This window comes from Diplotaxodon limnothrissa, linkage group LG16 (genome assembly GCF_057381915.1).
Source record: "Diplotaxodon limnothrissa isolate DT_005_m linkage group LG16, D_limnothrissa_male_GT1.1, whole genome shotgun sequence".
In the NCBI taxonomy this organism is placed as follows: domain Eukaryota; kingdom Metazoa; phylum Chordata; class Actinopteri; order Cichliformes; family Cichlidae; genus Diplotaxodon; species Diplotaxodon limnothrissa.
Genome location: NC_140611.1, coordinates 8,230,017 through 8,251,550, shown reverse-complemented (window position 1 = coordinate 8,251,550; position 21,534 = coordinate 8,230,017). Strand labels below are relative to the sequence as shown.

Genomic DNA, 21,534 nt, shown 5'->3' with positions numbered 1-21,534 from the left:
TGTCTTCCTTCTCTCACCCCAACCGGTTGCAGCAGATGGCCCCGCCCCTCCCTGAGCCTGGTTCTGCCGGAGGTTACTTCCTGTTAAAAGGGAGTTTTTCCTTCCCACTGTTGCCAAAGTGCTTCCTCATAGGGACTCACATGATTGTTGGGTCTTTCTCTGTATGTATTATTGTAGGGTCTACCTTACAATATAAAGTGCCTTGAGGCGACTGTTGTTGTGATTTGAGTTTGAATATAACCAGAATACAACAAGTTGGTACCTAGTTGAATTAAGTCTCATGTTGCAAAAGAGACGCATCATATAAGAGTTACATTCATTGGTGCAGATTGACACAGATTGCCGAAGTTTGTCAAACTGTCTGCATTTGTAAATAAGAAGGAACTTATTTGCAAACCTTCACCAAGCTGTCTCAGTCTGACTGTGGTTGGTTGGAGAATGGTTGCCTCCTACCATGTGAGCTGTGCAGTTCCTGTGCAATTGAATGTCGTTACCCAGCAGTTGAGGGTTTGCACACTCAACCTCTGGGTAACTAGTTAGTCACTGTAACTATTTGCAATCTTGCAATTTTTTTCCTATTGACAGAGCCATTAGGCATTTAAATTTACACATTTCTTTGAGAACCAGCTGGTTGTTAAGGTCAAAAGTTTAGTAACTAGGATTGTGAAATGCCTTAGTCTCTCATTTGCCAGTTGTACCTAGATATTTAGGTTACGGGATGACTCTCTACTAAACCTCTGCATCAGCTATTCCTAACTGAGAATGAGATAGAGGATGATAGAGTATATGCTGTGGGACATTTATCAAATTTGAGAGGTTTTCTAGGCCAGTTTTATTATGCAAATTTAAGTGCACGTTTTTTCTTTTTAATTCAGTATTTACAACAGTAGCGAAAACGAGCACCGAATTATAATTACTGTCTATTGTTTCTTAAGTTATATAAAATGTACTATATTACGATGTAGATTACTGGGATATGAAATTGCGTTTACATGCCAACTAGAAAAAAGCCTGCATGCGCTAAAGCATTACATGTTTACCAGTAAACACAATCAGTGTGGAGTGCAGGGACTAATGAGGCTGCAGCAGAGGCCTGCGGGCAGACAGTAACCCAATCTGAGACATGGAGGAAGAGAGAGTGATGGTGGAAAAGAGCGAGCGAAGACAATAAATTGGGAGCACTGTGTTGATTTGAAAAAACAGAAAGATGAGCCTCTGAGCCCCCTGAGGTAACAGACACCAGGCTTTGTCTCCTTCTATAAATATCATTCCTCATTTCTCCCTGCCTTTCCCTTTCTCCCACTCCTTTTCTTTGTCTGTTCTTTTGCTCTTCGTCTGCATCCTCTCCCCGTCTTGTCTACCTGTCCTTTTCTTTCATTTTTTTTCTCTTTGCTGGTTCTCGTCTTCCTCACCCCACTCTACCACTCTTTCTTCTCTGCCTGGCTACATAATTTATCTACGATAGTGTCAGGTGTTGAAGCTTGGTACTTTGATATACACTGAAAAGCGTGTGTTTTGGAGTTTGAATCCTGTTTAATCTAATGAGAGCTGCTCTAATGAAAGTCGAGGTTTGGTGCCTTGTCAAAATATGTAGTAGTAAATACATTTGAACTTCAGGGTATCAATGATAATCTCCACAACAGGGAGTATTGCAGTCAGGATTTCATATTTGATAAATCTAGAAACCAGTCGTGCTAGTGATCAGCAACAGGCTTTATATAACAACATATTTTAACAGTGAATTTGCAATCATCTCCTATAGTTGTCTTCTATGGTCTTTTTTTAAGGCCTTTTTATTTTGGCGAGTTGATCAGTGAACATCAAATTTTTAAGATATCTGCCAGATTGATTTGCCCCTCCAAAGTTTTTGCTAAGATAGGTTTATTTTGTTTTTCAGTGTAGTGATGGCCTCTTTCACATGCAGCAGCATCTCTTTGGGTGTCAGAGTGTTGGAAAAAGAACCAAACAAAGTTCAAGATGTTTTATGTGCTTAATTTGTGATGGAATAATCAAGGATTACTAGTGTTTGTCAGCGCGCCGATATTACACCCTCCCATTTCGTAACATAAAGTAGTTTTCTAAAGCTGAGTATAAAAATGATACCTGATTTAAATTTGTCTAATAGTCCCTTGAGGGTCGTCTCCTTGTCTACCTCTGGACTGTATTAGTGCTCCTTAAAAGTCAATTTCTTTTTGTACTTCCAGTCTGCAAATTTAAAATAGACCTGAAAATGCATCAGGCACAAAGTTCTTTGTCAAAATGACCCCGCTTTCATGTCGAGGACCATTATTAGCAATGAGAGCTGGGTCCCCAGCTACAGACAAATGGCAAAAGAGCAGTTTTCAGAGGAGGAATCTGCATATTTCAAGGCCAAAGGTGTCAGGAGCGCATTTCTTTCTTTATTTTTTCTGGTTTGATTTGTGAGTCGTGAACCATAAATCTGTTACCCTGAATTGGATTGTTAACGCAATCCAAATCATGGCCAATTCCAATTCAGTTTATTGAAGTATGGGGGTGCCGGGGGATTTTGGCCACAACAAATCAAATCTTTGCTTATCTCTGCTTCGTTTGCCCGGTTTACCTCCCTGGAATGTTTTCATTTTCTTTTAAACACGATTTGAAGTTAAAGGACAAAGACGGAGCAAGGAGGGATGCGATGCTTCAATAACAGATTCTCGTAGCCTTGGAGCTTATTAAATTGGAATGAGAACTCACTAACAGAAGATGCCAAATGCTGGATCCACAGAAATTCAGGAGGATGGAGGTTGATTATCAGTTTATTATATAGCCTGTTCCCATTTAAAATGATGTGAACAAACTGAACTTTACAACCTTTTGAAAGAAGATCTTTTGTTTTGGAATAGAGTTTTTATTAAACTGGCTAAGATTCGTTTAAATAGCGAGCTATCCCTAATATACTGATAAGGGGTGTTTTTTATATTCCTCAAAATAAAGAAAATCACCTGTGCCAGAAAGCTCTCCTTGCTTTCATCCACTCCCCCCGGACACACTCACTCGCACGTGCTCGCTGAGTATCTCTACTTATAGTCAGAGTCGAGGCGACTGACATTACTGACATCGCATGGTTCACTCGCTGGTGCAGCTGCTTTTTCAGAGCTCGCGCTGTTCAGTCCTTGGGTCTCGCTTGGGTCTGCCTCTTACACCCCTCCCTCTTTCTCTCTCGCTCACTCACCAGTTGCCCCTCTCGCCTCCTCCCCTGTCCTCTCGCTGAGCTCTTCCAGAGGATGACTTCATGCTCTGGAAGAGGGCAGCGACGGAGAGGACTAACGTTATGCTACGTTAGCATCTGAGATCTCTTCCCAGCAGCGCGGCTTACGACAAAACGGACACCACAGCTGTAGGGAAGAGAAGAGAGGAGGAGCGGGGAGAAGGGGCGATAAAGAATTTAGGGGGGAAGCAAGAAGGGGAGAACATTTGAGGGGAGGAGGAGGAAGCACCAGCAAAAGGAGAGAGGGAGGTTGAAAGTTTGATTGCCTCAGCGATGGGGCCATGTGTTGGTTTAAGAGTGTGGAGTTGATGAAGGAGCACTCTCTCTGGATTTAAGAGGATGACAGTTGAGGAGACCGGAGAAGAAAAAGGAAAAGAGCCCGGACCGGCTGAGAAGAGAGCCACAGCGCACAGGAAGAAGGAATTTGAGCTCCAGACGTGCACATAGTGGAAACACATGTTGCTGAGAGGCTGTGATGACTTTCAGAGCTTTTACTGCTGCTGCTTTGCCATACACTTGCCTGTCTGCATGCACAGTCAAATCCAATAATGCTTTTTCTCTTGCTGAAGTGTGACCTTAAACAACAAACCAACCCTCGAATCCCACAACTGAATGGAAGCTCGCAACTGAGACGGAATCATCCAGTTTAGTTTTCGTTGTTTTTCTCCCCCATCAGGAGTCTGTTTCTTCCTCTTCTATTTTGATTGAGGCTGCTCAGCCATTGTTTGTTTGAGACCTGGGTCACAGTGACAGATCACAATCAATTCGCCATTTCACGACGCTTCAGTGTGCTGTGTAGTGGGATTACACCAGTGAGTATAAATCCTGCAGGTTATCAGCTGGTATGGGTTTTGTTTTTTTTTTCGCTTTTGGGGACAGGAGGATGAGGCAGGTTCACCTTTTTATTCTTGACCTGAGACATTTCTATTTCAAAGTGGTGTTTGTTACATTGCAGTTTAATTTTAAGAATAAAAACTTATTAAAATGCAGAATGCCACGGGCAGTGTTTAATTATGACATAACAGTCACACATTGATTAGATATTATTTCAGAAATCATTATCATTAAACTTCTGATGGGTAAGACATATTGTCAATAGCGCTGTCATTAAAAAATATCTAAGAAAATGGTCCATAGAGGATGTGAACGGTCGGTCTAAGTATTCATGAATGCTGCGTGCTGCTTGTCTTTTATGAAAATATTACAGGTCAGTATATTTACAGGTCACTTGGTTGTGCCACAACAATCTCGCCTGGGATGGTTGGTCATGTTTGTTATTAGGAACAGACTACATTTTACTGGTCAGACACTTATCGTGGGCTTTTGTTCTTGAACCTGCCAGAAAGGTCTGACGATGAACATAATAATAATAATTTTAATAAATAATATTGTTGAAATTTAGGTGACAAATAATTTCACAGTAATTTGCAATGACTTTTGAATAACTGGAATACCATTCCTAAGTTAAAAGAAAGAGAAAATAAGACTAATAGGTTTTGCCGAGCCCACCCATTTTTGAAAAGATTTATATAAATCTTATAAAGTTTGTATCTGTCTTGTGTGAAACTTGTATGAAAAGCATACAAGAGTGAAAACAGATATAAGATCCCTAGAAAATTATATAAATGAAACTTGTATGTTTTGGACACTTCCTAAAACAATATATGAAAGTGGCCACTTTCATGAGTAAATCATATAAGCCTTCTATGAGTCACTATATGAAGTAGTCCACATCTGATGCAAGGCTTTTATAAGTTTTTTCTATTTCTTTTCCATATGGGCAGGTCAAGTGTGTTCAAGCGCTGCTCAAGATTGTTGTTCTCTAGGTTATATTAATATTTGATCATGTGTAGTCCAAAAGAAACTTTTGTTTCCTTTTGGCTGATGAAGACTGATGAAAAAGATCATCTTTTCTTCTTCACTAAATTGTTAAAGCTGACAGACGGTGTTCAGCAGTTTTCCGTACGTTTGCTGTACAGGAGTACTTCATTATCCAGAGCACTCACTGCTTCATTGTGGACTGATTATTGTAGAGGTTCTGTCCTTTTTATGCGAAGGCTCTGCTTTTCTACTTTAAAAACAATGATAAAAAGAAATTCTCCTCTTGTTCAGGTACACAGGAAGATTCGAGAGGACTCTGACATGGCCCAGGATTCCCTTCAGTGCCTGGCCCAGCTGGCCTCCATGCACGGGCCTGTATTCCCAGATGAGAACGCCCAGATCTCTTACCTGGCCCACCTGATGGAGGGGCTGCTCAGTATGATCAATGGGTGAGTGACTATAATAGTTACTGCAGTAGTCTTCGTTTATGTGCTTGTGTTGAGGTATTGAAGTCGAATTTTGGCACAGGTATGGAGAAATGTATCAAAAGTAGATACCAAATTGAATTCTTGTTATTGAGAAACATTGATGTTTTAGCCATGTTAGCAGAATCGTAATGTCCGACGGTCAGTTGAATGTCATTGATTTGTGAAGGATTTAAGTTATAAACCACAATATGATAGCAAGCCAAGTAAAGGTCAGAATTTCCTGCCAGTGCCATCAGCCTTATCTGTGCTTTGCATTTTGTTTTGGTTATTCAGAAAGGGTTAGCTTGCATGCTTGCTAATCTGCTCCACATGGTGATTATTGTACCTACTAAGATGAGCATGTTAGCTTTGCCATTTAAAACACATTAGATTTTGCAAAGTATGCACTCTTTTCAATTATGCACTCTAACTTGCTAATCAGATGCTGCAGGCTGCTGAATGTAAACCACATTAAGTTGGGCCAGTCTCTATGGTGACCACTCTTTCCGCATTAAATTTTAAGCACAGAGCGTTGTTATCAATAACAAGTAAGTTTTGTGCTGTAGGCTCCATGTTAAAGTAGCTTCCCCATAGATCGCAAGGTTAATACACACTGACCACGAGCTGCACTAAATGATGTTTCCTTTTATTAAATAATTCCTATTGTGCACGTGCATTTCCAAAAATATGTAAACTTAAAAAAAACGCATTAACATTAACACACATTAAAAGCATTCAAATCATCTAAGGGTGAATTACTGAGTTTACAATTGATCTTTGTCTTGCTCCTGTCTGTGTCTACAGTGTAAAAGCTATTTACCTTTATCTACATCAGTCACACAGATGGTTAAGCAGATAAACCAGGAGAGAACTGGGAAGAGCATTGTGTTACAAAGGCTGAAACTCTGCAGATTTAATTTTAATACTCCATCTAAAATGCGTTCATTTCGGCTGAATACAGCACATTATGCACAAAACAGTAGCAGCAAGCACTGTTGTGGTTACATTATCCTTGGTGACAGCCTCAAAAGCTGTTTATCTCCCCCCAGTATCTCAAGGTTGTCATGTTTCTTAAATTTAGAGACTCAACAAGTGATGGAGGCCAACGTCAGCAGAAGCGTGACTCATACTGTACCATTTGTGCTTTATTTACAGGAAGTAATTGCTTGTTGAGTCTCTGTTTTAACAGCCTCTGATTGTAGCATCTGCGCGCTCTGCAGGAAACTGGCTTCCAGTTCAGTGACAAATGCAGCAAACTAGTAACTTATGTTTCTCAGATTCCTCTTAAACTAAATTTACGTCGAAGTGGATTAAATTATCCCTTTATTCTTCTCACGGAGACACGTTTTTAACCAAAGAAGACAAAAACTGACATTAGCGAGCTCTCGAACACTGGAAAATACCGGGTATGGGTGTGTTTTTTGTATCAGTTTTATAGTCTTCCTCTAATCTAATACAGAACTGCCTGACCCTGTAATAAAACTGATGTGGTTTGCTTGCCTATTCCAGCTGGGCAGCTCGTGTTGAAACCCTTTTAGCATCTCTCTCCCTACAGTTTAAAACCTTTTGTTTTTATTTGAAAAACCTGATTCTTACTAAGTACAAGCAAACAAAAGGGTTTATGTAAATCACAACAGACCATATGAACTGTAAGAAGATACGTCTGCTGTCGTGGATGTTTTATATGTAGTAAATGCGACTATTTTGAGTGATTTTGCACATCGTTTCAATCAGATTGCCTGCTTTATCTGTATTTTTAAATTAAATTAACCGATCCAACCCATCAACATGAGAGCGTGAAGTCAAAATATGAACAGAGGACTAAAACGAAAAGGATACATCATGTAAAAAGGAAAATAAGCCTGATTTTATTTTTTAATAGCACATTTTTCAATCAAATTTTATGATATAATTGTTAGTATTAACTTTCCATAGTGTAGAGGTGAGATAACGCAGCTTTTGTTTTAAGGTTTTTGGTCAGCCACAGTCGAGCATCTTATTCTATAATCGAAATGTCTTTACTATTGCTTGCTAATGTGAAAGCTGGAGGTAGCATTTGCTCTGTTGTCAGAAGTACTGTGTCTTCATTAGTTGTAAAGAAAGAGATGCACCAGAATATTGCGCAGCTTCCACTAGACTAAACTGAGTGTTCCAGCGTTCAGCTTATTATCAGTGCAGTCTATACATGTTTTTCATTCCTGGAGCTCAGCTCGAAGCCAGTGCTTGCCTCAGTGCTTCACATTTTTTCAGCCTTTTTACTACAGATGTTTCCAGCCACATCCTATAGGGTTGTAATTTTGGTTGAGTCATGACTCCGTAACCAGAGCTTCCAGTCAGAGGTAATGCAGCGCTTGCCTTGTGACATTCTCTAACAAAATAATCTGGGAGTCTGGTTTCAAGGATTTATTACCAGAGTAACCTGCGAGTGTGTATGTCTACCTTTGGATAAGACCACATCTAACAAAAAAAGCCCTCTTTAATCTCCAAGCGGAGACCAATGTATATGCAAGCATATTCTAATTTATGCTGTATTCCTTGGCTGACTCTATTCAGCTGTCACAATGAATTGTGCTGGCAGGTGTGTGGAAACCAAAGCACTTCCTCTGTCTGGGGTTCCTGTTTTGGAACCTGCTTGTTAGCAGTGCTCCTGTGAAGGTGTAGAGCTTGTGATCTTGTGGTGAATATTGCGAGGCTATTGATTGTCTCTGCATCTGGGTTCAGCCAATCAGTGTGTTTTGGGATTGGGAAGGATGCACTGAAAGAGGTTACTTCTCCATCTTTTAGCAGCAGGGTGGGACAAGAGTTACTGGTTAAGAAGCTGAAGCTGGGTTTCAGGCTGAAACCAGTGGCGGTCTGAGCCTTATCCCAGTATAAATAGTTGTTTTGTTGTTTTTACTTCTTCAGTTTATATTAATGTAATCAGTCTATAAAATGACAGAGAACCAAAACATTAAGTCCAAGGTGTTCTCTTCAAATTCCTTGTTTGCCTAATTGATTATGATTCAAAATGCAAACGAGAAAATCCGCACACTGGAACAACCTTGAAGTCATTTTCTTTTTTCTAGAAAAAATACATTTTTAGTCGATGGACAAATATTTTCAGTGGATCTGTAGTGTAGGAGAGCCGGTGTTACACACTGCTGAGTGCGTAACACAGGTGCTGGATCTTACCAAACTCCTGATTACTTCTTATGTTTTGGATCAGTTCGTATACTTTCATTAGAGATTATATGAACAAAAATGATCAAATATGTATCCTTCACCTACAACAGTGGCCTTCACACGTAGTTCTTATCTTCATCTTCTCTGCAACAAACTGATAAACCCAACGATCGCTGCAGATAATTCAACTACTGATTCATCTTTTTCAAATCAAATCAAATCACTTTTATTGTCACATCACATGTGCAGGCACACTGGCACAGCACATGCGAGTGAAATTCTTGTGTGCGAGCCCCACAAGCAACAGAGATGTGCAAACACAACAACACAAACGAGCAAAATACAAGAATGGCCAACCTGAAACTAATAAATATATGTACAATATATAATAGTGTATGCATTTCTGGATGTGTATACTAAATATTTTCGTGTGTGTGTGTGTGTGTGTGTGTGTGTGTGTGTGTGTATACACATTTTTACAAATTAAATAGTAAAAAAAATAAATAAAAAAAAAATAATAATAATAATAATAATAAAATATATAAAATATACAGAGTTGAATATGTGCAAAACAAGTGGCATTTATATACAGTGTGGAGTGCATAATGTTGAAGTTCCAGTAGTGAAGCTGAGGTGTCTATGACGTGTTCAGCAGTCTGATGGCCTGATGGAAAAAGCTGTCTCTCAGTCTGCTGGTACGGGACCGGATGCTGCAGAACCTCCTTCCTGATGGAAGCAGTCTGAACAGTTTCTGGCTGGGGTGACTGGAGTCCTTGATGATCCTCCCCGCTTTCCTCAGGCAGCGCTTCCTGTAGATGTCTTGGAGGGAGGGAAGCTCACCTCCAATTATCCGTTCAGAGCAACGTTCGCTTAGTTAGCATCCTGGCTGGATTAACCTTGGATTTCAACCTTCCACTTTAATCAGACTGTTTTTAATGAAAACTATCTATAAACTGCAGCATTTAGAAAAAATGTTTCCAGTCAAACCTTTTTCTAAAACAGTGTTTTGATGATTTCTAATTGGATTTTCTTAACAGATTCACTTTGTAAAACTGATGGCACTTAAAAAAAATTATATTATAATGTTATAATGAAAAGAAAAACTGTCAAGTGGAAGAATGAATTTCCACAACTATTAAAGGACACATGTGATTAAGCTGTGAGAGTCCTATAAATTCAAATATTCTTGACTTATGTTTGTTCTTAAATGTGAATAGGATATGGTAATAAATGTTTTAATAGGATATTTCTCTAGTAAATTTCAAGTACTCTAGCTGTTCTCTAGGAAAATTCAAAATATTAGATATCAAGAGGTTTTTATAATTAGCATAGTTTAGTTTTTATGGGTAATATGCCTCATCAGAATTTTAGCATTGGATCTTTCACCTTTAGGTCAGCGATGCCTAACCTATTCTCTCTGAAAACCCTAAAAATGCCTGCAGCCTGATTGCCCAATTTAAATCACTTTGAGAAGGTTAAATGCTTGAATGTTTCAATGAAGATGGGACCTGTTTTCGTGTTGTAGCGAGCATTGATGAGAAATTTAAGTTATTTCAAACTATTACTGAGCCCTTTGTGAGAAATAATTTTGACCCAGATTTGGACTTTTTTTTTTAAACGAAATGAGTGAAGGTTTTATATTTTATTATCAGTTGATGAAATTTCCAGAATAAAAATTTCTGAGTTGTAGCGGCCTTCAGAATGTCGATGAGCTTCAGGAAGGGTTTCAGGTTTGTCGTTGTGCCAGCCGGGACTGTTTTAATTCTCTTCTTTCCAATGAAGTGCAGTCTGGTTCAGAGTGCAGCTGCTTTTAACAATAAGAGGATAAATAAGGCAATAGATGAGATCCAGTTACTCCTATTTTTAGGTTTCCGCCTCTCTTCCAGGTCTTTTTAGAATATAATTAAAGATTTTATGTCTTGGCAAAAAATCTGATATGTTTGGACCTCGACCTCGATTTGACTTGTTTTGGCTACAAAACAGTGGAATCACTCCAAGCCCTGTACTCCTTTTAAAAACGACACTCTTGCTTTAGTTTATTTGATTTTTTTTTTTACTGTAATTGCTGGTTTGAGTTTCTGTGCAAATTGCATCACAAGTGTTTCGCTTTAATAAGACTTTAATACCAAAGTCTGTCAATCAGATACTTTGTTTTTTTTAAGGCACTGATTAATATTTGAATACGTGAAATCTAAGATCAATGTGAATAGGTTTACTCACCTTAGTCAGCATTTGTTTCACTGAGTTTCAGCTTATCACTTTTTAGTTTTTAGCCCAAACAAGCTTAAAATCAATTCATACAAAAACCCACATTTACTTAGTTACATTTATTCTATATTTATACTGAATAATACTTTAGTTTGGTGGTAATTTTAGTAACCAGGCTTGCACTCTTTATGTTAGCATTAACCATTAATAGAAGTCGCCATATATAAAAAAAAGAATTTTAACACAGTAATGTTTTTAATTAGGGTTTTTGCATCAAAGTGATACATGGGTCTGAAACAGTATACTAGAAAAGTTTTCTATTTAATTGTGGGTGTATGTGAGGTCACTGTGGTTCTGATGTGAATTAAATTGGTGCACTTGTATGTGCAGATCAGACACATAATGCACACACATGCTCGCTGTTGAACCATGTGACCAAGTGAGGAGGGGTCTCTATCTTTTTTCTTTTTTTCCTCCTCTCAGCAACTCTCACTCACTGTAATGACCTATTCTTGGAGCTTTTTTCCAGTTGCCTCATCGGAAAACCATGTGGAGAGGGACGGCCGAGCTACATCGATTGAACGGTTCTGCTCGCAATTTAAGTCCATCGGAGAGGCCTTGGCTAGGCTCTCTAACAATGTTACTCTCTGACTTGGTCTGAGTGTGGAGAGGTGTGTCAGCTCAAATGCAAAGGCAACACAAGGAAGGTGCAAATACATTAAAAGAAATCTTCAGGGTGGTTTGGAGTGGCGCTGCGGCTTTTCATTATACTTTAATTGGACATTTATTACATCGGGTAAGCAAAAGCTTATAGCATGGTATAAAGGGCCCAACACACTCGTTGGTAGCAAGCCAAGCATGTCTGTACACTGTAAAGTTTACGAGGGTCTAATGTCCTGCTCACTACATGATTTGGTTGAGATATAATTATTAAATATTATCAGAATATTTCAAAAACTCTTTAACATCAGTACAGCTAGTTTTAAAAAAGCCTTCATGCTCACAATTGACACGAGGATGTTGTTTTAAAAAGATACTGTATATAAAATTCCCTTTGCAACACCTTTATTTATATTATTGTTATTAAGTAGAGAAGTATTGCTTTTAAGTAGGAAGTTGTTGTTTTTTTGGAGAAACCGTTCCAGCCTGGTTTCATCAGTTATGTTGTTCATGTGGAGCTTCTTTTTCCCCCATAAAACTCACATATAAAAGATGGGACATATTTCAGAGTTGGATAAATGGCCAGCCATAAGTTTCAAAATTCTTAACACACAATAAAATTTTAAAGGCCTTTGTTTCTGTTTTGTTTTTGCCTTTTTGACAACCTTTTGAAATAAGACATTATCACGTGTCCTTTTTTCTTCCCACTTTAAACTGATTTAAAACCATTCAAATCTCATTTTCAGAATTCAGCATGTGAGGAAAGTATGATTTCCAGTGTGTCCCGTCACGGCATGCTTCACAGTGCAATCTGATGACAAAATGCTCTTTGAAATTGAATTCTTGCAGCGTGCGTGCGTGGTGGTGTTTGATGCTGAAACACTATAAAAATAACCTCCGATGCAGCTGTGGAAAACAGCTCAGGGGTCAAGTTGCCCACGAGTTTTGGTTAAGGATCAACTTTCATGTGTGTTTCCAAACCTCCGTCACCAGCAGGGAAACTCGGAAAGTGACCCCCAGTTCGGCCTCAGCCCTCACCCTGTGGAGTGGAAACTGGCCTTCCTTGGGCCAAAGCACTGATTTTAACTGAAAATTAAACAGATGCTTTTTGAAAGTGTTTGAAATGTGCATCACGTTTACTTTCATTTATTTTCTGCTGGTATTCCCACAGCAGATACAGTAAACCTTGATTTATGGCTTTAAAGATGAATCTGCTGCATATTTGTAGCTCTGTTAGCTCATAAAGTTTATTATCCTCATTCTCAGGATTGAGATCGAGGACTCGGAGGCAGTCGGCATTTCTAATATCATCTCCAATCTGATCACCATGTTCCCACGGAGTATTTTAACGGCACTGCCCAGCGACCTCTTTACCTCCTTCATCAACTGCCTCACGCTGCTCACCTGCTCGTTTGGACGCAGCGCCGCCCTGGAGGAAGTGGTGAGTTTCGACCCCTCTTCATCGAATCCAGTTCTCAGAGAAAGGTTTTAGAGTTCACTTTGCGGTAATAAGTGTTCACAGGCCTTCCAATTTTGCTTAAAATGAATTTATAATAAATTTCAGCTGGATAAGGATGACATGGTTTACATGGAGGCCTATGACAAGCTGCTGGAGTCGTGGCTAACGCTCGTGCAGGACGAGGAGCATTTCCCTCGCGGGTGCTTCGTGCAGCCAGCCATCCAAGTTTTCAACTCATACATCCAGTGTCACTTGGCAGCTCCCGACGGCACGCGCAACCTGGTGAGCCTTTTTCTTTACTGTACACGAAGAACACTGGACTCGGCAACATGTTATTTATCTCACACTTTTCCTGAACCACGCTCAGTCGGTGAACGGGATTTCCTCTCACGATGAGGAAGAGATCAACGAGCTGCAGGAAGACGACAGAGAGCTGTTCTCAGACCAGCTGTCCAGCATTGGCATGTTGGGACGTGTGGCAGCTGACCACTGTATCCCTCTGCTCACAAGGTAAACACACAGCAGCTTACCAGCTCGACCTGGTGTGACCTCTTTCAGATTACAGATCTGGTGATTGTTTCTTTATCTGGTTAGTTTTTTGTATTCTTTTAGTTTTTTTTAAGTGCTGCACTGCTTGTGTTTCTATTTTTATATTTCCATTTTGACCTGTTTGCAGCCTGCTGGAGGACCGAGTAACACGACTGCACGGCCAGCTGCAGAGGACCCAGCAGCACCTTATGGCCTCGTCTGACCTTGGATCAGTGGACCGTAAAGTCCTGGATGACTTATATGAGGACATTCACTGGCTCATACTGGTCTCAGGTCAGCAGCAGGACAGAAATATTACGAAAAACAGATTGACTCATACTGCGTTTGTGTGTGGTTATACAGTTTCCCCCCTCCTCTCTGAACCTGCAGTTACTGTAAATCCAGCACTGTTGCATTACCTCACGGTGGTTGTTTCTGAGAATAGAGAGTAGTTTCCCAGTGTTTGGGGTTCAGTGCAAACTTCCCAAGATCAAAAATAATACATGCACACATAGTATTGAATACACTTTGAGAAAGTAAATGAGAAGCCATCTGATGTTCTCGTAGAAAAGAATATGGCTGTTTAATAAGTTCTCATAAATGTTTTTTCCAGTGCAGCTTTTTTCCATTTAATGGCTTTATGTGTAGGACAGAAGAACAGAACCCCACCCAGTCTGTGGGTTTAATTAATGAAATATTGCAGCCATTATTGTGAATTTCTCTGTATTACCATTCAGGCAGGGTTGACAAGTGTCCCAAAAGGAGACTCCTTTTTTTTCTTCTTCTCTCAAATCTAATTTTAAAACGAGTTCAGAGTAAGTGTATTTCTTGCATGCAACACTTTTTTTGCACTAAATTTGTCTCTTTTCAGTTATTACAAACAATTAGCACCCTAGCCCTGAGAAAGTAGAGCTGTGCCTGTTTTTGACATGACCAATGCCGTTTTCATATTTTATTTTTGATAAATAGTTGCTAATTAGCAGTTAATTATAATATTAATTTGAATTAAATGAATTAATTGTTTAGCTTGCATTTTGACAGCTTTAGTTTAGCTTTAGGGTCGTAACCAACACCATAAGCACATTTTAAGACCCCAGTCATTTGATTAATGAAGGTGACTGCCTTATAAGGCGACCTATTTCAGTGCACCTATTAGCTAAAGCAGCTACAGCGTAAGTCGGGTATATAAAAATGTATTCCCTGTACTGTTAGCATCAAGGAAGAATGAGTTGGAGAGACCAAAATGGTATTCTTGTGTCAGGTTGTAAACATGTTTTTTTTTTCTGTGGTAAAGTTAGAACATTTAACATGGGAGTCTATGGGGCTGACACAATAAATAATCATTTATTTTTTTGTTATAATTTCATCAGAAGGTTCATTAAACACTCCATCTTTAAAAAAAATTGAATGTTCTGGCAAATATATCACAGTCCAACCTTTAACAGTCTAAGAGCAAAAAATGTTCCAGTTACAAACATAGAAGACTGGAAATGAAACAAAAGCCAAAGTTAGAGCTTAAACTGTTAATTTTTCTTCACTTCACTTTTACCCTCATAGTAAAATGAGCAGGCTTCAACGTGGCTACCTGTACCTGTCTGTGCTCTTTAGGTTATCTACTAGCAGACGATCCTCAGGGTGAAACCCCGCTGATCCCCTCAGAGGTGATGGAGTTCTCCATCAAACACTCAACAGAGGTGGATATCAATACAACGCTGCAGATCCTCGGCTCACCGGGAGAAAAGGCCTCGTCCATACCGGGCTGCAACCGCACAGACTCTGTGATCAGGTATTGCGCTCTGTTTATTTCATGTTTGTTTGCTTTTTGTTTTGTTTTTTTGTCATAGCCTTCACATTTTTTTTCAGATGTTTTTAAAAATTTAAGTATCTTAAGTTGAGCTGTGGTACGCTGTTACTTGCTCTTCTGGCTTAGCTGTTCAGACAACAATCTGTTTAAGGTTCCAGCAGCTGTCTGAGAGTTTTGTCATTGTGTCTTCAGATGTCAGCAGAAGTAGTTGCCCAGTAGTCGGGGACCCACACATGTTAAAACCATTTTTTCTGAGTAGCTGAGATGCTTAAATCTCACATTCATTGCTGTTTTCAAAAGTTAGAATTTGCAGCTCCAGACTGTAGAAACGTTGAATCTTTGTTTGCTTTGTGCTTTTTGTTGCATTTTGACTGCTGGTTTATAATTCTGATATCACATCTTTGGACTCATACAGATTAAACTGTGTGTTGAGTCTAAGCCTCCCTCTCTACGTGCAGTTTCCTCACTGCCGGGAGTTAGTTGGACGCAAAGTTTGTCACCGTTATTGTCCCATAAATCTAAAGGTGGGCTCGTTTCTTTGCATTCACTCAGGTCTGAATGTGGAGCTGTAAAAACACAGGAACACGTACTGTGGTAATACGATAGTTTAATGTTGGGCGGTCCAGACAAACTCTTTTAAATATATCTGTGAAGGTTCTCAGTCATCCAGGTCATCGTAGTCAAAGGAGCTTGCACCTCACCATTTGACCTTAGAACTGAAGAAGCTTCTCGGATGAGAGGTGAAACGTCTTCAAGTAACTTAAAGAAGTCCAGACGCTTTTCTTTGCAAGCTCCTTTGACTCTTTTAAATATAAATGCACACGTATGACAAAACATGCATCAGTGTAATTCACAAATATTTGAGTTTTTACTGAGGGTGGCTGATATTTCCAGCTTTTTTTCTTTTACGACGGCAGCACCTCATTCATTTTTTCTAGTTTCTGTGTCGCACTGTTGTTACTCTGGGATTGTTGTACATTAGTGCAAAATGTTGGTGCTAAAAATACACCAGCAGATAATTAAATACGCTCAAGCATGCAAAGTATAGCTCTAGGTGCTGTTACCGGATAGGATTTATTTTTTAGCATCTATTAGCTGTGCAGCTTGCAGTGTTGGGAGCCTTGGGCTGCTCGGAGGCTTTATCATTGCACTGGATGCTCGTCTGTTTAAAGGCATTCGTGTGTGTGTGTGTGTGTGTGTGTGTGTGTGTGTGTGTGTGTGTGATCACAGTGACGACAATAGACATTCACAGCAGCCACTGATGTTGTCTGTTGAAGGTCATGGTGCTGTTGTCTTTTCTAGATTGTTCATTGTGTATAGGTGTGTGTGTGTGTGGTGGATTGCAGATATGAGTGGCTGATGGCATCAGGTTTCCCAATAGCGAGCGGGCGACCCCAGCCCCATAAATGTCAGCGTGGTTTTGTTTTCTGCAAACAATGTGAAACTGTGCACTGTCCTCCTGTAAGCTGCTATAAGCCCTCTGTCTCTCTGTCCTTTTGTATTGTGTGTGTGTGTGTGTGTGTGGACTGGGAAGCTTACTCTTTAACACACGGGCAGCAAGAGGATCATCAGCTGATATGTGATCATTTTGCTGTAGCGGTGGGGTATAATTTCGTTGCTAACAATAAAATCAATGGCCAGGCATTAAATATGCCTGTGCACAGGGTATAAGTATAAAGTGTCTACACAGTCTCTCCATAGTCTCCTTGTTGCGTTTTAATTCCTCCAGAGCTGTATATTCAACATTGGTATATTTATTGGCCATCTCAAAATGGATAGAAATAAAGACACTGAACATGCTGAACCATGTTAAACGGTTACAAGCGTGACGTTCTCCGTGGTTTCTCGAGACCTTTTCACATCTGTCACTTCTGCTCAGTGTGTGAAAAGCACAGCGTGCCAGTGGTGGACCTGCCAATTCTGGTAATCAATGACAAATGCCAGTCTGCTTATATGGACTCATTAGAGCAGTGGTTCCCAAACTTTTTTCGCTGGGCCCCCCTTTGTTTTACAGAAAAATGTTCGCGCCCCCCCTTGCGCACGCACACACACACACGCACGCACAAACACATCCTCCAACCACACACACCCATATTTTGCTCCATTGCGGTTTATTTCACACCTCAAACATTTAGTAAACAATTAAGCAAATACAAGTAAACTGCAATAAATAAACCACTAACTCTTTTACGCTACGTCCGCACCTACACGGGTATTTTTGTAAACGCAGCTGTGTCGTCCACACGGAAACGGCGTTTCAAATCACCGAAAACTGAGATTTTTAAAACTCCTTTTTTGCGTTTCCGTGTGGACGAGGAATACAGAGTTCGTCACGCAACGTCAAAGGGATGCGCCTTTTTTCACGTCACGCTGTGCGCCACGTTATTGTTTACATGAGAGGAATTGCAGAAACAAAATACTGTTAATCTGACTATCTGCAGGTTTTACACGCTTACACACACACAGTTACTGTCCCTCCGTTTACAAAGGCAGAGGCGTCACGGTGTGATTATTTTACATGTAGTTGTTTTTTCCTGTGTAATAATATTCAACATTGCTATCAATACATTTTTCAAAAAATGCCTCTCTGTGCAAAATGGGTTTAAAAACATCAACAGCTGTGAGATCCTGTTTGTCTGTGATTTGAACCGGGGGAACAAATCGTGACAGGATCAGCCTGATATTATTTGTATCCTGCTGTAACTTTACTGTATAAAGAGCAAACATCTCCAAAATGTCAGGAGTAGTTAGTCATTACAAGTGTTTGTGAACTAAAAATCAAGAATGTGGGATCCTGTTTGTCTGTGATTTGAAGAGCCCAGCGCTGCTCCCTACAAAGGAAAGACCAATTCTGCAGGGAGACCTACCTCGGCACTTGTGCAGGTGAAACCAAAGGGCAGACATGCTTCACCATATTTTCTAGTCTTTGGCTTAGAATGAAGTTGGTTTGGAAACATATTCAGCGATGCTTCCTCTCCTGCTTTGCGTTTGTGTGGGCGCCCGTGCTAGCAGTGTCCAAGCATTGTTGTGTTTTGTTTTTTCCCTTTTCATGCCGCACCCCCCCTGCAATGGCCCCACACTTTAGGAAGGTCTGCATTAGAGGGTTTCAGGCCCTCAGGCAACCCTCATGAAGTCTTTTTCTGATTGTTTGATCAGAGACATTTGCAACAGTGTCATGCAGAAGGTCAATTTTTTGGCTCTGGCAGTGCTCATTCTGTTCCTTCTTGGGACTTCTACGGCCCTGTCCAGCTCTCCTGAGTAACTTCCTGTCTCCTGGAATGTCCCCCATGCTTTTGATACTGTGCTGGGAAAAACAGCAAACCTCCTGGCAATGGCGGATGTTGATATGCCATCCTGGTGGAGCTGGACTACCTGTGAAACCTGTGTAGGGTGCTTTTGTGTGACAAATATACCTCTAGGTGCTGTTAACGGATAGGATTTGTAAAAACAAAACAAAAAAAAGATGGCGGTGAAGCTCTAAATCCAACTTCCTTTGCCTTCAGGTTGCTGTCAGCGGTGTTGAGGACGTCAGAAGTGGAGTCCAGGGCAACCAGAGCGAATCTGACGGAGCTTTTGAGCCCGCAAATGGGGAAGGACATCGTGTGGTTCCTCAGACGATGGGCTAAGACGTATCTGCTCGTGGACGAGAAGCTCTATGGGCAGGTATAAGGCTGAGCTAACCGATCGCTTCATCAATCAGATCTTTTCTACACTGTCGCTGTAATACACATTTTTGCACCAGTTGGTATTTTTCTCCAATAATGGCCATAAAGCAGGCAGTCGTCTTCTATCCAGCTCATCCTTTTCTACCCTTCCTCAGATCAGCATCCCCCTCAGCACAGCGTTTGGTGCGGACACAGAGGGGGCCCAGTGGATTGTGGGATATCTCCTGGAAAAGGTGATCAACAACCTGACCGTGTGGAGCTCAGAGGCTGAGCTAGCCAACGACACCGTGGAGCTGCTGGTGACGCTGGTAGAGAAGCGGGAGAGGTAAGAACATGTTACTCTTTGATAGACACATAATGTTTTCAGGTAATCGGAAATAAATGTTCAGTATTTAAACTGAATGTTTAGATGACCTTCCCATTCCCCAATGACACATTTGTTACACATAATATAACCACATATAATTTAACCATGAGCATGTTTGCTTGCTTTTCAAAAATATTACATCTCCCTTCACATCTTGTGTTGATAAATGCAGATTTTTATAAGAAAATCTATTCTTTTCTCTGGTTAGCACTGGGCAGGAGTCACAGTGGATCGTCAGACTCTAACAGACCCGTTGCCTCCCTCTCCATTCAGGGCAAACATCGTGGTGCAGTGTGAGAGCTGGTGGAACCTGGCGAAGCAATTTGCCAGCCGCAGCCCACCTCTCCACTTGCTGTCCAGCTCCGTGCAGAGGACTCTGATGAAGGCTCTGGTCCTGGGAGGCTTTGCACAAATGGACTCTGATGCCAAGCAGCAGTACTGGGCTGAGGTGTGCTGATACGTGTAGAAGTACTTAAGTGATTTACTGATTAATGATTGTTTAGTAGTAGTGGTTGCACTGGGGGGGGGGGGGGAAGCAAAGTAAATGAAGTCTTAGTACAGTGAAACAGGAGAATTAGCAGAAGAGTAAAATGTAAAAGGCCGTGACATTTTGGTAATGAGCGGCGTTGCTAAGAAGCAGTCAGTGTGTGTCTCTGTGCATCGGATAATTGTTTCAAGTGCTTGTGACGCATTAAGTTGTTTTCCCGTATAAAGTGGGTTTGATCTGTTTGTTTGCAGCCTGCTTCTCTAACTACTTCTCTCGTCTTGCACAGTTTTATCTTTTTGTAGCATCGTCTGTCAAATCTAGCAAGCCAAAGCTTTTTGCAATTCTTTTTAACATTACAGCTCTAAAAATCACAAAAAATCCTTTCAAAAAAAAAAATCAAATTATTTAGTCCTGTTTAGAGATGAGGAGCTGCACAGAGTTCAGTGAGCTATGAGGATTAGGACAGATGGATGAAGTCGATAATATTCCTGCGTTTAGTCTTTCTCCCGTGTGTATAACATGATCCTCGCCGTGATCCTGGAGGTCCTTTTCTTAATAAGCTGACAGTAGTAAACGGGGGTGCAAAGCCACAATGACTCCAAAGTAATTATGGTGAGTGTAGGAGTGAGGTCGCAGCTGTCGGTCCGTACAGCTGTTCTGTCTGAAGTCAGATCGCTCTGTGTTTGGAAGTAGAGCGAAGCACCTGATCAAACACGGCTTTGGTTGATCTCTACTGTAGTGATGTTTGTTTACATGGACAGAAAATTCTCTTTTATCCTACTTGTTCAAGTCACTTTGTTTGATTGAGTTCAGGCAAACCCTTTAAAGGGTTACAAGGAGGGTCTTGAATATCCTCCACGCAGTTACACCATCACCAGTCTGAAACATCACAGCAGAAATTGAGACTCATCACCAAATTTGGTGAGCCTGACATTACATCAACAAGGCATATGTGCCCAGAGAATTTCTTCTTTTTTTGTGGATCATCTTCTGTAAATCCAGAGATGGTTTTGTTGGGAAAATCCTGCTAGGTCAGCAGTTTCTCAAATGCTCCAACAAGCACGTCGGACTCCAACAGCCATGCCATGTTCAAAGTCACATAAACCACCTTTCATCCCCATTCTCGGTTGAACTTAAGAAGGTTATTTTGCCAGTATCTGCAAGTGCAATGGGTTGCTGCGCTTTTTGCTAACAAGCAACAGTTGAACAGTTGTGCCTAATTAAGTGGCCAGTGACTCTATATTATACCGGTAGTCAAATACTCTGTAGCTCTAATGCACTGTCTCGCCATCTGACCTTCTGCCTGTCGTTGCAGGTGCTTCACCCGCTCCAGCAGCGTTTTCTTAACCTCATCAACCAAGAGAACTTTGCTCAGATCAGCCAAGAAGAAGCTGTCAAACAGGAAATCGTCGCTACGTTGGAGGCGTTGTGTGGCATCGCAGAGGCGACGCAGATCGACAACGTGGCCTCGCTCTTCTCTTTCCTCATGGACTTCCTGTCCAGCTGCATTGGCCTCATGGAGGTAACAGAATCTAACCCTGTAGATATAGAGATTGAAAATGTGACGTCACTCAGGGGTAAAACCGCAAAGAATTCTGGGAACTCGTGGCAAGAGGTACTAGCGCACGCAGGCTTTCAATTGAAATCAGTTACACAGCGATAAAAAGAAACGCAAAA

At 40.7% G+C, this 21,534-nt stretch overlaps 1 protein-coding gene across 1 annotated transcript in view; it reads left to right on the top strand.

Annotated features, from left to right (window-relative positions):
• xpo4 (exportin 4) overlaps window positions 1–21,534 on the top strand; it is a 59,541-nt gene that overhangs the window by 31,674 nt on the left and 6,333 nt on the right. Inside the window, exons 8-17 of the mRNA XM_085374251.1 lie at window positions 5,342–5,499; window positions 12,814–12,988; window positions 13,112–13,288; window positions 13,374–13,516; window positions 13,683–13,828; window positions 15,143–15,320; window positions 18,842–19,001; window positions 19,159–19,328; window positions 19,644–19,818; window positions 21,173–21,379. Coding sequence (XP_085230377.1) covers window positions 5,342–5,499; window positions 12,814–12,988; window positions 13,112–13,288; window positions 13,374–13,516; window positions 13,683–13,828; window positions 15,143–15,320; window positions 18,842–19,001; window positions 19,159–19,328; window positions 19,644–19,818; window positions 21,173–21,379 — 1,689 coding nt within the window. The remainder of the gene's footprint in view (window positions 1–5,341; window positions 5,500–12,813; window positions 12,989–13,111; window positions 13,289–13,373; window positions 13,517–13,682; window positions 13,829–15,142; window positions 15,321–18,841; window positions 19,002–19,158; window positions 19,329–19,643; window positions 19,819–21,172; window positions 21,380–21,534) is intronic.